Source organism: Sturnira hondurensis, unplaced genomic scaffold, assembly GCF_014824575.4.
Source record: "Sturnira hondurensis isolate 20B ecotype Veracruz unplaced genomic scaffold, ASM1482457v3 Scaffold0022215, whole genome shotgun sequence".
NCBI lineage: Eukaryota > Metazoa > Chordata > Mammalia > Chiroptera > Phyllostomidae > Sturnira > Sturnira hondurensis.
In genome coordinates, this window is record NW_028094846.1 from 6,230,565 (window position 1) to 6,248,936 (window position 18,372).

General features: G+C 47.3%; 1 protein-coding gene across 8 annotated transcripts in view; it reads left to right on the plus strand.

The window, feature by feature from the left end:
- The window catches only part of RABGAP1L (RAB GTPase activating protein 1 like), a 448,545-nt gene that overhangs the window by 333,467 nt on the left and 96,706 nt on the right, over positions 1-18,372 (plus strand). For 7 of the 8 annotated variants that reach the window (XM_037035334.1, XM_037035336.1, XM_037035337.1 and 4 more), the window contains one exon: positions 15,306-15,434. In XM_037035334.1, coding sequence (XP_036891229.1) covers positions 15,306-15,434 — 129 coding nt within the window. Of the gene's footprint in view, positions 1-8,467; positions 8,987-15,305; positions 15,435-18,372 lie in introns of those variants that run through there. The other variant, XM_037035340.1, reaches the window with a different exon arrangement.

Genomic DNA, 18,372 nt, shown 5'->3' on the forward strand with positions numbered 1-18,372 from the left:
TTTAAAGAGCTTTAAAAAAAAAGAGGTGGGCATGGAAATAGTTTGAGAGATGATGAGGAAGTCAGATCAGCTAGACTTGAGTGATGGGCTGAGGTTGGAGGGGTCATCGGAGGCCTGTGGGATGACAGCAGGTGTCCGCTGGGGCAGGCGGGTAGGCGAGGGCACAGGTAGCCAGGAGAGGAAACGTAGGGAAGGGGCTTCCCTGGGGAGCACGGTGACTGTGGACGCACCGAGGTTAGTTGCACGTGAGGCTGCCTGTGTCCAGTCAGGAGAGAGACACGGACTGGGAGCTCGGGGGGAGAGACGCTCATCTCCTGACCGGGGCATTCCGTAGCAATAAACACAAGCGTGTGGCCCGGGTCACCAGGGTACAGACACTGGTCTTGGAGTGTGAAGCTTTGCTTTGATTTTGTTTCTGTCGCTTCTCTTAGAACCCACGACACACTGGTCCCTCTGCATATTTGTAGTGACGTGGCAGTGGGGTCCTTTTGTGATTTGCCTCTGGGTCCATCTTCTCTCTGCCTCCTTCGTTGGTTCAGTAAGTCACGCACCAGATTTAAAGCACTCGCCTATCAGGTGTGCGGGTGTCGAAAACACTGCAGTCGCGGTTGCCCTTACTGGCTGCATAACCTTGGGCCAGTCACTTAGCTTTTCTACACTCAGGTGCTTCCTGTGTGAAATGGGCATGATTCGTTGTTCAGATTAGATGCAGTGATGCATGCGCTAAGGTTTTAGCCTCGTGCCCCGGCCTTATAAACACTACATAAGTGGTAACTATTGTTATTGGTACAAATATGTATCAGGAGTTTGTGGTGTGTAAGTTGCTTTGTTAAGCTCTGCTTGGGAAAAAGTGACTAGGAGGTGGTGAAGGAGCCCACCGGGCAGGGAAGCCCCGTGCACACACGGATGGTCCCTTGTTCCCGTCCTCCCGCAGGGCCGCCTNATCAGGTGTGCGGGTGTCGAAAACACTGCAGTCGCGGTTCCCCTTACTGGCTGCATAACCTTGGACCAGTCACTTAGCTTTTCTACACTCAGGTGCTTCCTGTGTGAAGTGGGCATGATTCGTTGTTCAGATTAGATGCAGTGATGCATGCGCTAAGGTTTTAGCCTCGTGCCCCGGCCTTGTAAACACTACATAAGTGGTAACTATTGTTATTGGTACAAATATGTATCAGGAGTTTGTGGTGTGTAAGTTGCTTTGTTAAGCTCTGCTTGGGAAAAAGTGACTAGGAGGTGGTGAAGGAGCCCACCGGGCAGTGAAGCCCCGTGCACACACGGATGGTCCCTTGTTCCCATCCTCCCGCAGGGCCGCCTGTGGCAGTGCTGACATGTGCAGGTGCTGAACTCGGAAGGCACGTGGGGAGGGAGCTGGTCCCCTGCTGTGAAGGTGGAGGGGAACCGCCCCCACGCTCACTACGTGGCTACTTCTGAGGCTCTCTCCATCCCTTTGAAACCAAGAGTGAGTGCGTGGGGGAGGGGAACGGTGTGGCTGTGCAGTTCCTTATAGTCTATATTTCAGAACACACCGGCCCATTAAAAGAGAGAGAGAGAGAGCCCCCATCTTGACATATTCATTTCGGGGAAACATTCACTTGCTGTACATGGGCTGACCCATATAACCTCACTGAAAGTATTCCTTTTCACGGAGACAGCTGCTGAACTTCACCTAGCATTCCACGTGATGGCAGAGGTGACAGGGAACTGGAGGCGGGGTCGAGGGGGGTGGTGGAGCCAATTCACAGCTCCTGGAGATGAGCACAGCACCTCGTTATTTTAACAGCAGTGGCATCACACACACAAAAATAAAAGTAAAATGCTCGGCTAGCTTGAGAGGATCAAGGACTAGTTTAAATTCTGTATGTTGTGCTTCTTACCAACTTAAAAGTAAAGAACAGGCTGCCACTAGCATTTATGTTGTGTTTGGAAACAAAGATGAGCCCAGGGTACAGCGCCCAGGGAAGAGGACGGAGGAAAGGAACAGCGTTCCATGGTCAAGCCCGCACTGTGAACTTGGCTTTGAGGAAGCTGCTCTTCTCTAGATTGTGTGTCTGAGCTGCCAGGTTGTGGCCTCCCCAGCTGTTTGCTTGAAGTAGAGGCGCTTCTCAGTTAAAAACGGAGGAGACACATGTGCTTGACTGTCCGTCACAGGTGTGAGATGGGTGGGCCCAGGTGTGAGATGACCGTCCGGCAGGCCTGGGTGGGCCCAGGTGGGCCCGGGGTCTCGGCTTCCTGGCTCTGCCTCAGCCCGGTTTCATGACCGTGAGCAAGTCCCTGACTCACCTGCGGCCTCAGCCCTTCCCTCGGTGGGATGAACTTGCAGACTCCGATGTGTTCCAGGGTCTGACATCAGCACATTGGTTCCGACTCTGTTGTGCTCTCTAGAGCATCCTTTTTGGTGTGAGTGGTGCCTGGGAGGGACACTGTCCAAAAAGGTGTGTCCTTGGGACAGCAGGCAGGACTGTGGACAGTGTGGCATGGGACAGAAACCAGCTCATGGGGAGCCCAGTTAGCAGCAGAGATGGCTGTCTTAGAAAGAAAGGAAATTAAGATTCTTAAGATATTTGATTTTTAAAAAGATTTATTTATTTTTAGAGAGAGGGGAAGGGAGGGAGAAAGAGAGGGAGAGAAATTTCAACGTGTGGTTCCCCTCACACACCCCCCACTGGGGACCTTGCCAGCAACCCGGGCATGTACCCTGACTGGGAGTTGAACCGGCCACCCTTTGGTTTGCAGGCTGGTGCTCAGTCCACTGAGTCAACATCAGCCAAGGCAGGGCTCTCTTCAGATATTTTAATCAATGTCACATAAAAAATAGACTTATTTTGTGTTGTTATTAAATATATAACCCAATCCAGTAACTAGAAGTCTCAGATTTTTGGATTACCATAAGTAGTTCTTTTTAAACAAACATAACTGTCCAGTAACAAGACAGGCAGCCCTTGGAGTTCATTGTCAGAGGAGATATAGAAGCAGAGGCAGAAGGACCAGGTCTCAGAGAGACTGTAGTAGTTCTTGCCCTAATGAAGGTGTCACACTGGAATGTGATCACAAGGGTAGGTGACAAGGTGACAGGGATGCTCCCGTGACCATTCTGAGTGTTATTAAATTACTCTTGCTGGAGGGAAGTTCTCTCTTCTGTCAAAACAAAACAAGACAAAACCAAACACTCCTTTAAGATCATTGCACCTTAAATCCCACTAAAGGTCAGAACATTCAGGAATCTCTTCTTTTTTGAATTCCTCTAGACTTGCTCCCTGGACTGCCCTCCATGATGTCAGTTAATTACGTATTTTCATTTATTTTTACTCGACTCCTTCTGTGTATGAGCTCCAACTACAAAATAATGAGCCCCATTTCCCTGTGCTATACCTGTGTGCTCAGTCTTCATGCCATTCACCTGAGCAAGGTTGTTTAGCAGCGTGCGTCACCCAGAGCTGGACACGGCAGCTGCCAGGCTTTCCCCACCTGGGCACAGCGGCACGTAGCGCAGCGTTGAGCAGAATCAAGACTTGACTGGCAGTGTGTGAGTTGCGTGGGATTCCCAGGACCACGCTGCTGACATGACTCAGCCATCTTCATCTGACCTGTTTGTTGGACCCTAGGAACTTGCCCAATTTTCAGGGTTCATCTTTTTAAAAAGTAGACTATCAGACAAAAAAGAAATAGCTAGGGAATGAGGTTTTGCAGTCTCACCTTTTCTAGTTGAGAAAGAGTATAGATCCTTTGCTACTTATTATTGGTGTGGCTAAGTCTGAAGCATGAACTCCAGTGGCGCTCGGCTGTCCTGTCTCTCTGAGCCCTAGCCCAAATGAACACAATACATTTCACCCTTGTCCTCCCCTCCTTTGCAACTTCCTGGGAGGACGGAAATCACTGGTTACCTAGAACCCACTCTGCGCCGGGCACCATGAGAGAGTCCTGTATGTGCACCAGTTTATTAAATTTTCAGAGCGGCCTGGCCGGATAGGTGACACTGGGAATGAACAGAGGCTCAGAGAGTTTGCGTAACTCACCCAGGTCACGCAGCAAGTAAGTGTGACTGAGAGCTGGTGCGCTAAGCAGTTCTCTGCTTTGCACGGAGAGACAGGTTCAGTCCCCACCACCCTTGGGTTTGGGTCCAGGCCATCCCCCCGGGGAAGCCCACTTCTGTCTGCATCTGCTGTGGGCAGCAGAGGCACGACTGCGTCGTCACACACAGTGTGAGCCTCCTTCTGTGTGCCCGGCACACCCTGCTTCATCCCCGTGTTCAGAAGCCTCCCTGGCCAGCTCCCGCGAGATGAGTGACCCCTGAAGGGACACTTAGTATGTTTCTTTGCACTCAGTGTTTTCATCACAGTGCCATGTATGAAGCCCAACATGCTTTTCATTGACACTGGAAGTCTGTTCCCACCTCGCCCATGTCCAGTGGCCGTGCCACGGTGGTGCGGCTCAGGGGGAGCGCTCAGGCCCGGGCTCTGATGGGGGCTGCACCCTGTCCCCTGCTTCCGCCCTCCAGAGTGAGGCTTCGGTCCTTTAGACCAGCAGTTTTTGACCCTTTTCATCTCATGGCGCATGTAAGCTAAGTACTAAAATTCTGCAGGACACCAAAAAATGTATTTTTTGCTGGTCTGACAGAAGAATAGGTATAATTTTAATTCATTTACACCAGTTGGCTACTGTTGTGTTGGCTGTTGTCATTTTTTATTTGGCAGCCTACTGGGTAGGAGGTCACTGTCCCGTCTGCGTAGTCAGCGACTGCACGTTTTAAACATTCTCGTGGCCCCTGGCCGGCAGTCCCCGCTTTAGTCGTGGCTTCGGGGCCACCGCCTGGTCCCCCTCTTTCCTCTCTCTCTGCCTCGCATATGATTCATTCCCATTTTGCAGGTTATCGTCAACTTGCCATTGAGCTTCCTGGACAGAAAATTTTCTTGAATCTTCTTTGTGTTAGTGTAAAGAAATGTGAGGCGGCATGTGTTTTTAACTGGTAAACTCAGAAGAGTTTCTTATTGTTCACTTCATTTTTGCAGTCCTTCAAACCTCCCAATTTTCTTTTTTTTTTAAGATTTTATTTATTTATCTTTAGAGGAGAAGGGAAGGAGAGAGGGAGAGAAATATCAATGTGTGGTTACCTCTTGTGCATCCCCTGCTGGGACCTGGCCTGCAACCCAGGCATGTGCCCTGACTGGGAATCGAACCTTGACCCTCTGGTTCGCAGGCCCGCGCTCAATCCACTGAGCTACACCAGCCAGGGCCTCATTTTCTTTCTCAAAAGTGTGCTGCATTTATTGCTGAACCTCATCAGCAGTGAGTGAATGGTGCGGGGAGCTGGTGAAAGAGGGGAAATGCTCGCTGAGACAAGGACTCTCCCGGGGCTCTGAGAACTCCGGGATGACTTCTTTCTTTTCACCAAGTGATGCTCCAAGAGATGTGTTCTACCTGATACTTACCAGCAGCCTATTCTCAGAGGACAACTTGGAATTAGGACCAGGTTTGGAAAATCATGGAAACTATGAAAGCAAGGATGATGCTTCTGTTTGGCTTCCGCGTGCGTGGGGCGCCTTATTTTCTGTAGAGCGGTGCATGCTGAGGTGCGCGGGGCTCGGGCAGACGTCCCCACGTGTGCGGCCGAGTCGGTGGGTCTCTGAGGAGTCTGCTTGGCCTTGAAGTGGAGAGGGAGGTGGGAGATGCGGATGCAGGTGGCACCTCGGATGCATCCCGTGTGCTGCTGCCTCTGTCCTGGAGCACGGGGAGATGAGGCAGCTCTCAGTGTGGTCCTTTCCAGACTGGGAACACCTTCCCCCTGGGCATTTGCCACCTCAGCCCAGGCAGGAGCCTGCTCGTGGCAGGCTAGTGCCAGCCTTCGCCCTGTCCCCCAGCTCTGCGTGTTCTGGGCCCTGGGAATGGAGCTGTGGTTGCTCGGTGCTGGAGTCCCTCCTCCCCCTCATCCTCACTCTTTAATGGCAGGTCCAGCACGTGAAGAATCTGCATCCACCCCTGCATGTCAGCAGCTGCCTTTTCTCCATCTCCCACAGTGCCAGCTGGGCCTCCTCTTCCTCAGGCTCTTCTCGCTCCAATCCCCAGTGCCTTCTGCAGGGCCTGGTGCGGCCCTCGCTCCTCAGCCTAGTTGGGGTAGGGACACCCTGGACCCGTGCTGTCTCCCTTCCAACCACGGCAGCTGTCACCCCAGCAGGGACTGGCTACTCGGGGCCCAAGGCTGCCCCTGCCCCTCACTCCTCGAGGATGGTGCGCTTTTTCAGGAAAGCGTGGTGGAGAGACTGGGCGGCTCAAAGACGCGACCGCTCATTTGTAGTGTCTCTCACAGCGTTTGGTCCATGCGCCTGTTTTAGTGTCACTTGTTTTGCTCGTTAAACTGTCACGTGCTAACTGCTAGCATTTAAACTCCTTCTTCTGTGAGCATTACAGCCAAACTGTACCGTTCCAAAGTCCATGGATTCATTTGTGCTTCTTTTCACCAGAAACCTTGGGGCAAGAAGTTTTTTGTTTCTGGTTCACAGAAGAAAAAGAAATGCTTCTGCCAGGGTTCCCTGAGACCAGGTCAGGTGGGTGAAAGTGCCTCCCCTCTTTTTAAAAAGAGCAGTCCGAAAGAAATCCTGTGCACAGAGGAGTCAGTGTACAGGGAGGAGTCCTCCTTCCTCCGTGAGTCAAACAGTCCCCTTGTCCTTCAATGGGATGCGTCCAGGGCGGGCGCGTGTTATACGCACAGAGCAGCCGTGGTCTTTTTGCACAACATCTCCTGCCGAACTTCAGTGTGTGACAAACAAGGTAGAAAGGGGGCTCCCCCTGTCCCTGTGTATGTGCGAGCGTGTGCGGGGGGGTGAGCAGCCCAGAGCCTCTTCCCCCCTCCTGAGAGCCTCCGCACTCCAGCCGAGCCAGCCCCCACCCTGGTAGTCTGGCAGTCACCTCCTCCAGCTCCCGAAGGTCTGGGGGTTTTGTGTGTAGAATATTCTCGTGCTTCTATTAAAGTCTCCGCTTTGTATCATTTTTAAAAAAATTTTTAGGCAGACATAAAGGCTTGACAACAACATATAGATGTCTTATATTAGATATTTTGTTAATTAATACTTTAAATATTTACCAAGAAAACTTTTGTTTTCCTGAGGTTTTAGAAAAAGAAACCAAACGGTGTTGTGCTAAGGAAAGCAATATTTCCCTTTAGCCCAATTCCATAATTAGTGTACTTTTCTAACCAAGATCATGGAAATCTTATAGTAAATGTTTGTATTTTGCTACCTGCAGAGGTCTGGAACTTTTGGGGGAACTAAGCGTTGGGAGGGAGTTGCTTGGGCTCTTTCGGTGCCCAGTTACTGCCGCCATCCCGGAGAGACCACCTGGTCTGGGGGGACTGGCTGCAGACTGCCACACCGGGGCTGGCACCCACGTGGTAAATTGTCGGGCTGAGGTTAAGGAGCTGTCCCTGAAGGGATCTGCCCCTTTTGCCTTCATTTGGCTACAACTGATTGATTATGTCTAGTAAATTAATGTAACACTTTAATTCTGAGACTGCGCAGTTTTTAAACTAGGGGCAGTTCCCAGTTACATTATTACTAGGGAAGGGTTAATGGGACCGGAGTCTATCAAAACAACGTTTCGGACTATTACCTGAGCGTCTTTCAGGGTCTGTGACTTAAGAAAGTTATTTTCACTTGGAGAATCTTGACTTTAGTAGTTCCTTAAATGTATGCTGTTATTATTAGAATGTAGGTTTTTGTTTTATCATACTGTGTGCTTGTAAAACACGCCCTTCTAACTGTGGCCAGCCTTCCCAGAGTGCTGACGTACTTCTGCACACCCTCGCATTGCAAAAAGTCATTGTCGCACAGACACTTCAGCACGAGGGTGTGTCACTCCTTGGATGCTGAGTCCTTGCTCTTCATCCATCCTCTCTCATTTTTCCCTGAACCTCTCTTCAGTTGAGATTTCAGTGACCTTACAAGGATTAGAGCTTTCAACTTGGAATACGCAGTATAAAATCAGGGTTTTATCTGTTGTCGTTGTTAGAAAGCGAGAGTGGTAAAGGTCAGCCTCTTAGCTGTCAGGCTGTCTGATTTCTCTGTGAGCATCACATGCTAGGAGAAGCGAGTTCATCTGACTGTGGGCTTAGGATTCAACAGCATAAGCTGTCAGACGAGCACTGATTGAAGGTGGACCAGGAGGGGAAGCGCATCTGCCCGTCGCTCGCCATTGGCTTCTTATTACAGCATTCTCCCCCGAGACACGCTCTGCATGCTCATTCACCGACCTCCTCTTCCCTCCCCTGCCTCGCCTACCCCCTCATTACTGATTCACAGCGAGAGGCAGCCGTGGAGGTGGTGGCGGCGGCAGCGGCTGCAGCAGCAGCAGCAGCAGCAGCAGCGCTGCTTGTCACGAATCAGGGATTGCAATGAGCTCATCCTTTTTCTCCGTACAGCCTCACAACTGCCCTGGCTTCCTGGCTACCGCTGCTGTCTGCACACACACAGACACACACACGCACAGCATGCACACACGCTAAACCCTTCTGAGCAGCTTGTACGTTTTGACACATGGATCTGAACTCTCCTACGTCACTCTTGGCCATTTTCTTGCATTTGATTGCTTTTGCCGTTTTTCATTGAGATCAGTATTTGATTTTATTCTCCAGTCTACTTTGGGGCTCTTGCACCCTGGCTGATTTAACCAAAATGCTTTTCCTGTGGAGACATTAGCTGGCATTTGCCAGCACGGACCGGCCTGTCGTGTGCTCCTGGGGAGACCTCAGCGAGGCTCCCCTCCCACCGCACCTCTTAAAATTGTGGGTGAGAGACCCAGCCTCCTCAGTCTGGATACCTACCTGCTGCTCATGGAACAAGGGGTGCCCTGCCCAGCCCCAGCTGCTAAGCTCGCGCCTCCCGTCAGAAAGTCCCAGGACATGCACGACGAGAGGACCAAGCTGGTGAATGAGTATGCGTGTCGCGTGCTGGAACTTCTGGGGATGGGGCATCGCCTGTTTGTGCCTCGGCTTCTGGCGGTGAGACTGTTTTCATTGAACTTCATTTGGGGGGGTCTGCCACCCTCCATGAGAATCCCTGTGTCCTGGAGGAGCTCGCAGTCTTCTGTTTTTTGCTCTTTTTTTGCTCAACCAAGAAGGAAGTGCCAGTGGCTGTGGCCAGGGGCCCTGCCCCAGCCTGGTCCCCGCCACTCCTAATTGGCTGGAGGAGCCGAGGCTGTCTTCTCAGAGCCCGGGGCCACACTAGTGGCATTATCTCTGTGGCAGCCACACACACAAAAATGCTTTTCTGGCTGGCTCAGCTCAGCAATAAAGCAGAATTCTCAAGTGCTAGCATTCTGTTCTTGTGTCTCCAAAGGGTTAAACTTTACAACACACGTTGCTACTTATCTAGACTGTGTGTGGTTTGCTTTCTGACCTCCCCATTTGCTTGCCAATTTGATTTTTTTTTTTTGGATAGCGAATTTTACCCCCTAAAAACCCTTGTTTAGGAAATTGCAGATTTCTCTCCTGGAATGTTCAAGCTGTGTGCCTATGAAATAGCTTCAAACTGTTGGGTTTGTGCCGCTACTGGGAAGTCTGGCTGGCTTGTTTTTTGATAATTTGCTCAACAAGAGGAAAATCGCCCTTCCTCGCTTCCTACCAAGGGTTAAAATTAAACACCCACAATCCCCGGTGCAGGGCTGCTTTTCGGTGGTTTGAGAACTGTACCTAGCAACTGTTCTGTAGTGTAATTGGTCTGCAGTAGTCCTATACCGTTATTTGGAATAATTTAGCTTTGTCTGTTTTATATAATGGAGTTTAATGCCTTTCTGACAATTTCCTCATTGTGATTATCTCACATTTGAGTCTTTTCGAAAGTACAGCATTGAGTTGACTGAATTTAATTCTTTTTTCTCACCTATTTCTCTCCAGTGTAGTTCATCTCTGTTTACACTTATCTTTACCATTATTAATTCAGTCTCCACACATGTATTTGCATACACATGTAATCATAGCAGACATGTTAGGCAGCTGCATACATAAGTGATCTGTCACCCTCAAGAAAGTCTGTTTATCATTTCAAGATGACGTTACATATGGTGACTAGCATACAGTTATAGGGGGAAAAGGCCGTATTTTCGAGATTTGGGATTTGATATTTAAGAAAGAAATAAAGAGTTCAGTACGTGTTTTAATGCCCAGGTGAGGTCATAAGTACTCATTTAGATTTTGTTTCCCTGAATCACATTTTTTTCTTAATAAAGGAGAAAAGTGAGGATTCTTGATTCTGTTAGAAAGTTTTTTTTCAGTGAAAAAATTTTAAGTGAAGTTTTAAAGTGAAATAACAAGTGTATTTCAGGAGCTTTGACACTAAGAAGTGCTAAAATATATTTCAACAAATTCTCTGTGTCTCTTCGAGGGATCAGTTTTGGCCTCATACGTTTGTAAAGACAACTCAGCTTTGTGTCGCAAGGAGCTGGAACAGGGAACTTGCCGATAAGCTAGGGCTTCCGTACTTCGGCGTTTGCACCTTCAGTGTTGGGAGGGAAACAGAAACTGGGAACTAAGGATGTGTCTCATGGGCAAATCTGCATCAGAGAAGAGTTTGAGCTGCCTCTAGTTTGAAATTATCAACGATAAAGTCCACAGGAGTCAGGTTCTTGAGCTTCAGGTCTCAGGGAGGCCATAAGTGTACGGGCATGTTTTAAATGTGACTGTGTGTGGATTAAACAGGACTGAGTGAAGTTGGCTTGGTTGCCCAGTTAGGCATCTGAGGAAGTACATCCCTTGAGTTGTTTTGGGGCCTGACATTCAGACTCTAGGTCATAGGGCCACACGTGTTACATGTGAAAAGTGTATGCCGAGTTGTCCACAGGGCCACTGGGAAATCTCTGGTGGCGTTATGCGGTGTTGTGCTCACGGGATTATCGATAGAGCTGGGGTGACACTCTGCATGTTGGCGAGTCACGTGCCCTTTCGTTAGTGACCTGGCTGTGGATGGGGACCAGCTGTCCAGTGACCTACTGCTCGAAGTTTAGTGTGTCTGCAGGGGGGTGTGGGGTTGTTCAGCCTCATCTGGGCAGACTGGACAATGGTGCGGGGTCCATGGCCGATCTGCCCAGGGCGGTCTTGTGAGGAATCCTGCCACCTGCAATATTGGGTCTTTCCATTAGCAGACAAGGGGGCCAGCACTGGAGTTTAGGTCTTGTGTCATGCTTTCAACATGAAAATGTGTGAGTAAAACACATAAAAACACCTACTTTTACCTTAAAGATCCCAGTAGTTATTTTTTCATATGAGAAAACTTAACTTCATAATGAGCTGATCGAATCGAAGGAGACCGATCTGGACAGTGTTGCTCCATAGCTTTGGGCCTGGAGCCTTGCTCAGGCATTGGCCCCGGTTCCCAGAGGGGCCATCAGCCTGCCGGGGCACCAAGCACGCTTGCGGCGTGTGCTCCCTGTTCCCAGAGGTGCGCCTTTGAAGGACGGCTTCCCTTTAGAAAATCAGCTGCAGGTGTTTCACCACAGATGCCAACAAAAGCCTAACACCTGTAGGGAGACTCACCAAGTTTTGTTGGTGAAATCAAAACACGGAAACAAGATGCAGGTAACTTAGACACCAGCTGAGTCATGCTTCCGGCTTCTACAGCCTGTGCCTTGGGATGACCCTCGGATCTCCAGAGCATTTCTCAGCCGCACACACACCCTGTCAGACACTGTGTATAACTAGAGGGAGAAAAGCCGTTTGTGGTGAAAACAGGGAGGATGAGAAAGTGAATCGTGCCTAGAGGTCTTTTTCCAGTGAGTCCCTAGAATAATCGAACCTAGAATTTGCGGCCCGTCAGAGGCCCATAGAGAATGGTCTCTCACCCAGGAGTCGTGGCGGGTCGGGACGGAAGCACTAGAGCAACCGAGAGGCTGGAGCCCCCCATCTGCACCGCACGCCTCCTTACAAAAACCACTTTAGGGTGTGGTGCCCTTGCACTGAGTTTTTCAGTGGGAAAGCGCACTCAAAACGGTGTCGGCGACGGCCCTACCAGAGTCCACATGCTTGTGAGTGTGTGAAATGTGGAGAAAGCAAAGGCTTCCACTCTCCTTATGTGCAGTGTCCCGCCTTCGCCTCTTATGTGACGTGGGAGTCGTTTTCAGACCGCGACTCACAGATCTCAGCTGCGGCTGCGTGTTCACACGACACCCAGGCATGTGCACAGTGAGTCCCAAGGACTGTCAGTCCAGGGAGGGTGGATGGACGCAGGCGATGCTTCAGCTGGCCCGTTAGTAGCCGTTTGAGGTTCAGGTTTGGTCAAACTTCTCATGACGCCAGATTACACCCTGGTTTGTTCTTAGTCTGTAGACTGTCTGAAAGCATTCCCGTTAAGCAGGGAGCGAAGGAGCGGAGGAGAGAGTATGTCTCCATTTTCACCTCTGTCACTAGCAGCTGCGAGGATAGCTCATTGGAGAGAGACTACAACTCTTCAAAGAAGTCAGAGACCCGGTGTAGAAGTTGCATGTAGGCTTCTGATGTAGCCCAAATATAAAAATCAATTACACATCAAAATGAGTCCTAAATCCACTATCTAATTTGCACTTAAAAATGTTGATTTATGCATATTTTTAAAAGATTTTATTTATTTATTTTTAGAGAGGGGAAGGAAGGGAGAAAGAGAGGGAGAAAAACATCAATGTGTGGTTGCCTCTTGTGCGCCCCCTACTGGGGACCTGGTCTGCAACGCAGGTTTGTGCCCTAGACTGGGAATCAAATCTGTGACCCTTTGGTTTGCAGGCCAGCACTGAGCCACACCAGCCAGGGCTATATGTTGATTTAAAAAAGTAAAGAAAACCCTGGGTCTGCCTGAAGTGGGACTTTGGTGGGCTCACAGACCAGGTGTGTGTGTGGTATCACTTGTGTGCCCGGCAGTTTGTTTCACTCATTGGACTGGATGGGTGGGAGGGACGTGTGGGGCAGCATCCGCCTTGCCTTTGGCCTCTGGGTATCTCTCTCTGCCTACCTGAAAGGAAAGCGAAGTTGGAATTGTTTGAATGTTTTTAACTGTCTGAGTTACCTTTTTATAATCTGGAAGATGTTGTTAATGAACAGGTTCCCTGTCTGAGTGTTAGTGGAGCCACTAATTTTCAAAAGTTATCACTTCCTAGTTCTTATATAAAAGCTGGTGGAGTTGAGTTCTTTCTTTTATTTTTCAAGGGAGGAAAACATGTCTTTGCTTATTCAGATTTTTCCATTTCTTGTCTATCGTATCTTCTGGCTGACATTACTTAACGAATAATGTCAGGAAGGTTATCGTATTTTCATTATTTTACTCTTCCCTCACTATTGTTCTGAAGGCAATATAGAAAAACTTGAAGATTCTCCAGTTGAAGAACAGCCTTTCCAGTTTCCGTTGATTCTTCCGAAAGCAGAATGAATTACTTAGTAGTGAGAGCAGATGCAGAGTGGTACCCGGGAAGGAGGAGTGGGGGGTTATGGAGGGACCTGCGGGCAGTGTTAGAAACTTGGGTTTCATTCTGAGAACAGGAAGAACCCTCGGAGGGCTCTGCGTAGAAGGATGACGGTGGTCTGAAAGGGTGTCATGGAGCTGCTCTCGGGAGACTGCATTGTGGGGAGCATGAATGGAAATGGGGACCAGTTAGGGGTTACCGCAGTGGCTTGCCTGAGAGATGACAATGGCCAGGACCAGCATGCTGATGGCAAGGACGCAGACCCTATTATGAGAAGAAACCTCTCCAACTTCCTTATATGCTTTCAGTGCTGTTTTTACAGTTAATAACTTTACTTCTGAATTTAATAAAGGAATATTTTGAACTAGTGCATAGTTCTGTGATTTCTAGCCACCATGGTTTTTTTTCTTTCATTTTATTGCTGAAGTTTTGGATAATTCAGTACAGACTCTTAAAGCATCCATTTTCTTTTTGGATTACCTCTGTGTTATTGAGTCTGCATGTGTAATTTGTATCACAATATTTGCCAAAAATTGCTTATAGTTGTTCATTAAAATTCTTAGTGTCTTTCTTATTACAAAATCTTCCCTGTAGATCTGTAGAAAATATAACAAAAAATATAAAAGATATATATAACCATAATTTTGCTATCCAGAGAAGCATTTTATTTCATTTCCTTCTAGTCTTTTTTCTGTACATGCACATATTTATAAGTAGCTGTTATTTATTAAGGAAGTAAATTTTGCAAACAGCAGTTTTCATGAGAAGTTCAGTAGTTAAGTGGCTTCCTCCATTTCTTTTATTTGACAGAATTTTATTTTATGTTAAAGATTTTATTTATTTACTTTTGGGGCAGGGAAGAGAGGGAGAAAGAGAGAAACAACAATGTGTAGTTGCCTCTTGAGTGCCCCCTACTGGGGACCTGGCCCACAACCCAGGCACACGCCCTGACTAGGAATTGAACTGGTGAACCTTTGGTTCTCAGGCCAGTGCTCAATCCACTGAGCCGTACCAATTCTGAGCTTATTTTGAATTAAATGTATTGGGACAACAGTGGTTAACAAGATTATATAGGTTTCAAGTGTACATTTCTAGGATACATCATCTGTATATTACACTTGTGTGCCCACTACCCAAAGTCAAATCTTCTGTCACCGTATATTTGGCCCCCTTTACCCTTTACCATCCTCCCAACTTGCTTCCCTCTGGTCACCATAGCGTTCTTTTTTTTAAAAAAAGATTTTATTTATTGATTTTTAGAGAGAGGGGAAGGGCAGAACAAAGAGGGAGCGAAACATTGATGTGAAGGGGGAATATTGGTCAGTTGCCTGTCATACGCACCCGACCAGGGACCAAACCTGCAACCCAGGTATGTGCCCTGGTCGGGAATTGACAGTCAGGGCAACCATAGCATTCTTTAACGTATGTGATCAAATTCTTCTTTTCATCACTTGAGCTGCTGAAAAAGCCATCCTTCAATTAGGTGTTTATTATGTAACTCCGATGTGCTTTGATTGCATTGTCTGTGTCTTCTTCAGTCAGCTTTGTAACACTATTTTTAAAATGCCCATAAAGCCACAGATTAGTCCCAGGGTTAAATCTTTTTTCTTTCCTTGCATTTTTCTTTTCTCAGAGCTATAACTTGGTTAGCTTTGCCAGGATCCACCATTTAAATCTTTAGGTAGTATAAATTAAATATGTTAGCCTGTTAATTAATTCTTAGATTGCTTCTAGGATTTATGGTGACTTATTTCAACTTACAGTAAATCTCTTTCTCAAATTTTTTAGAACTAGCCTAGATATTAGCTGTAAAAATGCATTATAGACACTAGGAATTCTTTTATCAGTGTGTTTGTCAGGCTAAAATGTGGTGACGATTCTGGGTGATTGTTTTGCAGACCTCAAAGGAAGATCTTCTGCAGGCTGATTTTGAAGGTGCTTTAAAGTTCTTCAGAGTTCAGCTTCCAAAGAGATACAGAGCAGAGGAAAATGCAAGAAGACTGATGGAGCAGGCCTGCAATATTAAGGTAAGGTGCACAAATTTATATGTAATAAAGGTGGAACTTGAATGCATAATAACATGGCAAATTATGTAAGAGCTAGTCCCTTTATGTCGCTGGGTTTTGACTGTTGAAGGAAATGTTGTGTGTGAACTAGTTTCTCTCAGGCTTTCTTGTCAGGCTGATCAATATATAGTAGCTGTACCTTCTAGTAGTTGGCAGGTTCGGATGGTAACAACAGGAAGACTAACATTTATTGTACAGGTTAGGCTCTCGAATGGGCTGCTGTGATAGTGGTTTCCATAGCAACAGACGAAGTATTTCGCTTTGGACATCTGTTTTTAAATGATTTAGGACAAAGTAAAACAAGCCTGTTTAGGTTCCTTTCTGTGAGGGACTTGGGAGGCTTTGAGTCTCGACTTACCCATTCGCATCCCATGCCGACCAGATGACTGGACTTGTTGCTCCTTATTGTATGTCTGATAAAACTATACACAGTGCATGAAATAATTTGAAATGGAAATCTCTATGCAGAACGTTTTGGTTTCAAGGTGAGAGATCACTCTTAAAAAATTAGCACCAATTTACTGATGTAAATTCTGTAACTATGGAATGTACTAGAGAATCTTCTTACCTAACCATGACATTAATATAAATTTCTTTTCTGAACAAACAGCAAAGATCCCAGGTCCTGTGGACCTTATATTTTTGCATAAGGAAACACATTAAAAGACAGAGTAAATGAGGACTATACTTCTCCATTAGAAGATGATAAATAGCTTTGAAGAAAGAAAAAGTAGGGAACATGAGTGAGATGGGGTAGGGGGGGAAGGGGGGTTGCTGCTGCTGTCAGGTGGGGCAGGCTTCCCCAGCAGGTGAAGGCACTGGGCTTCTCCTGGGGAAGTCTGGGGAAGGGGCACCCTGGCCGAGGCAACAGCGCTGGGCTCCTCCTGGGGAAGTCTGGGGAAGGGGCACCCTGGCCCAGGCAACAGCGAGTTCCAGGGCCCTGAGGGCCGCTCTCGCCTGGTGGGTTCGAGGAGCAGCTACAAGGCCAGTGTAGCTGGAGCGAAGTGAATGAAAATGAGAGTAACAGGAGAGGGAGATACAGAGCCTGTTGAAATGTCAACCATTGTGAGTACTTGGGCGCTCCTTTGAGGGAAGTGGGCAGCCCCAGAGGAGCCTGGAGTGGAAGAGGAATGTGCTCTGCCTGAGCTTAGAGGGTCGCAGTGCCTGCTGGGCTGAGAACAGATGGCAGAGGGTGGGAGTAGTGAGACGGACCTCAGATGGGGCTTTGCAGTGCTGCCTGTTGAGAAATGGCGGTAGAGAGTGATAGGAACAGGGGTGGGGAATGGGGAGAGGTGCAGGCGGCTGGAACCTGGGCTATAATTTTGAAGAAACTTAATTCACAGTATGTGTTACATGGGTGTAAGAGGAAAGGAGGAGCCACGGGGATTCCAGAGCCTTCGGGCTGAGCACATGGGAGAGAAAATCACCATCAGTTCGTTCAAGCTTGTTCCTTAGTGTACTCTGACAGTGCATTTAAGCACCTTACCCCTGTTGTAACACTTCTGCACTGGATTTCAACTTACTTTAAAGTGTTCTCTAAATCTTAATATGTGCAATTCAATGTTGAAAGTAAATCACTGAAAAAATTGTTGTTTTTCATATAAACTCTATATTGAAAGAGATCATTTTCCAAAGGTATTAAGAAAGGTAGACCTTTGAGGTCTTGATCCTGAAATGTGGGATTTAAAGCGTTCTGGCCTGACTGTGCTGTGTGGCTGGGCCAAGTGACTACATGCGAGCCACAGTTATGTGCAGACTTCGAAGGTGCACTCCGGGGGCCCTGTGGCTTTGATCGATTTTGACTGAAATCTGACAGGTAGTCTTGAGCCAGATAATTGTCCCAGAGCTGTCAGAAAAAAGTGTTATAAATGGGCTACTGCTGTAGGAATCTATTAAAATAAAACATTCATTTCTAAGAATAAGAGTACAGAGTTAAGAGATACAATTGAGGTTGAAAGTTTAATGTTTTCAAGGGAAATCTTATAATATTGGAAAATCATTCAGAATGAAAAACCTAGGAAGACCATGCAAAAATATGAACTTCACAGGGCAAGATTTTCCCCAGGTATTTAATGGAGTCCCTCAGAGGGTGATGGTAATAATCGCTAAGACAGAACTGTGGGATCTCAGAGATGCAGAAAAGGAAAACGTTAGAGTTCAAGTCCAAACTACGATCTAAATGGACTGCTCCTGGAGTGGGAGGCTGCAGTGCAACCAGCCTGGTCTGTCTGGCTGTGAATGGATAGATAAAAGTATTTTAAAAGTAATAACAGGGTTGTTATTCTCCTTTGTTTGGGGGGTTTGTTTGTTTTTTCATTATCTAAGGAGAAGGACTTTTTCTCAGATATTTACAACAGTGCCCCCAGGACATCATTTTTTAATTAAGGTATGATTGATACAACATTATTAGTTTCATATATGCAACATAATGATTCAATATGTTTATATATTGTAAAATGATTGTCACAATAAGTCCAGTTAAAAACTGTCACCATACATAGTTTTCTTGTGGTGAGAACTTTCAAGATTCTCTCTCCTAGCTACTTTCAGATATGCGGTATTCTACGATTAACCTTTGTCACCATGCTGTGTATGACATCCCCGTGACTTACCCACTTTATAGTTAGAAATTTGTACCTTTCCACACCCTTCACCCATTTTGCCCAGCCATCACACCCAGCTTCAGGCCACCACCCATCTATTCTCTGTATCCATGAACTTGGTTTGTTTGTTATTTTTAGATCCCACATACAAGTGAGATGATACGGTACTTGTCTCTTTCGGTCTGCCTTATTTCACTGAGCATGACACCCTCAGGGTCCATTCGTGTCATCGAAAGGTCGGGATTGCATTCTCTTTTCCGGCCGAGTAGCATTCCATTGTGTGTGCACCACATTTT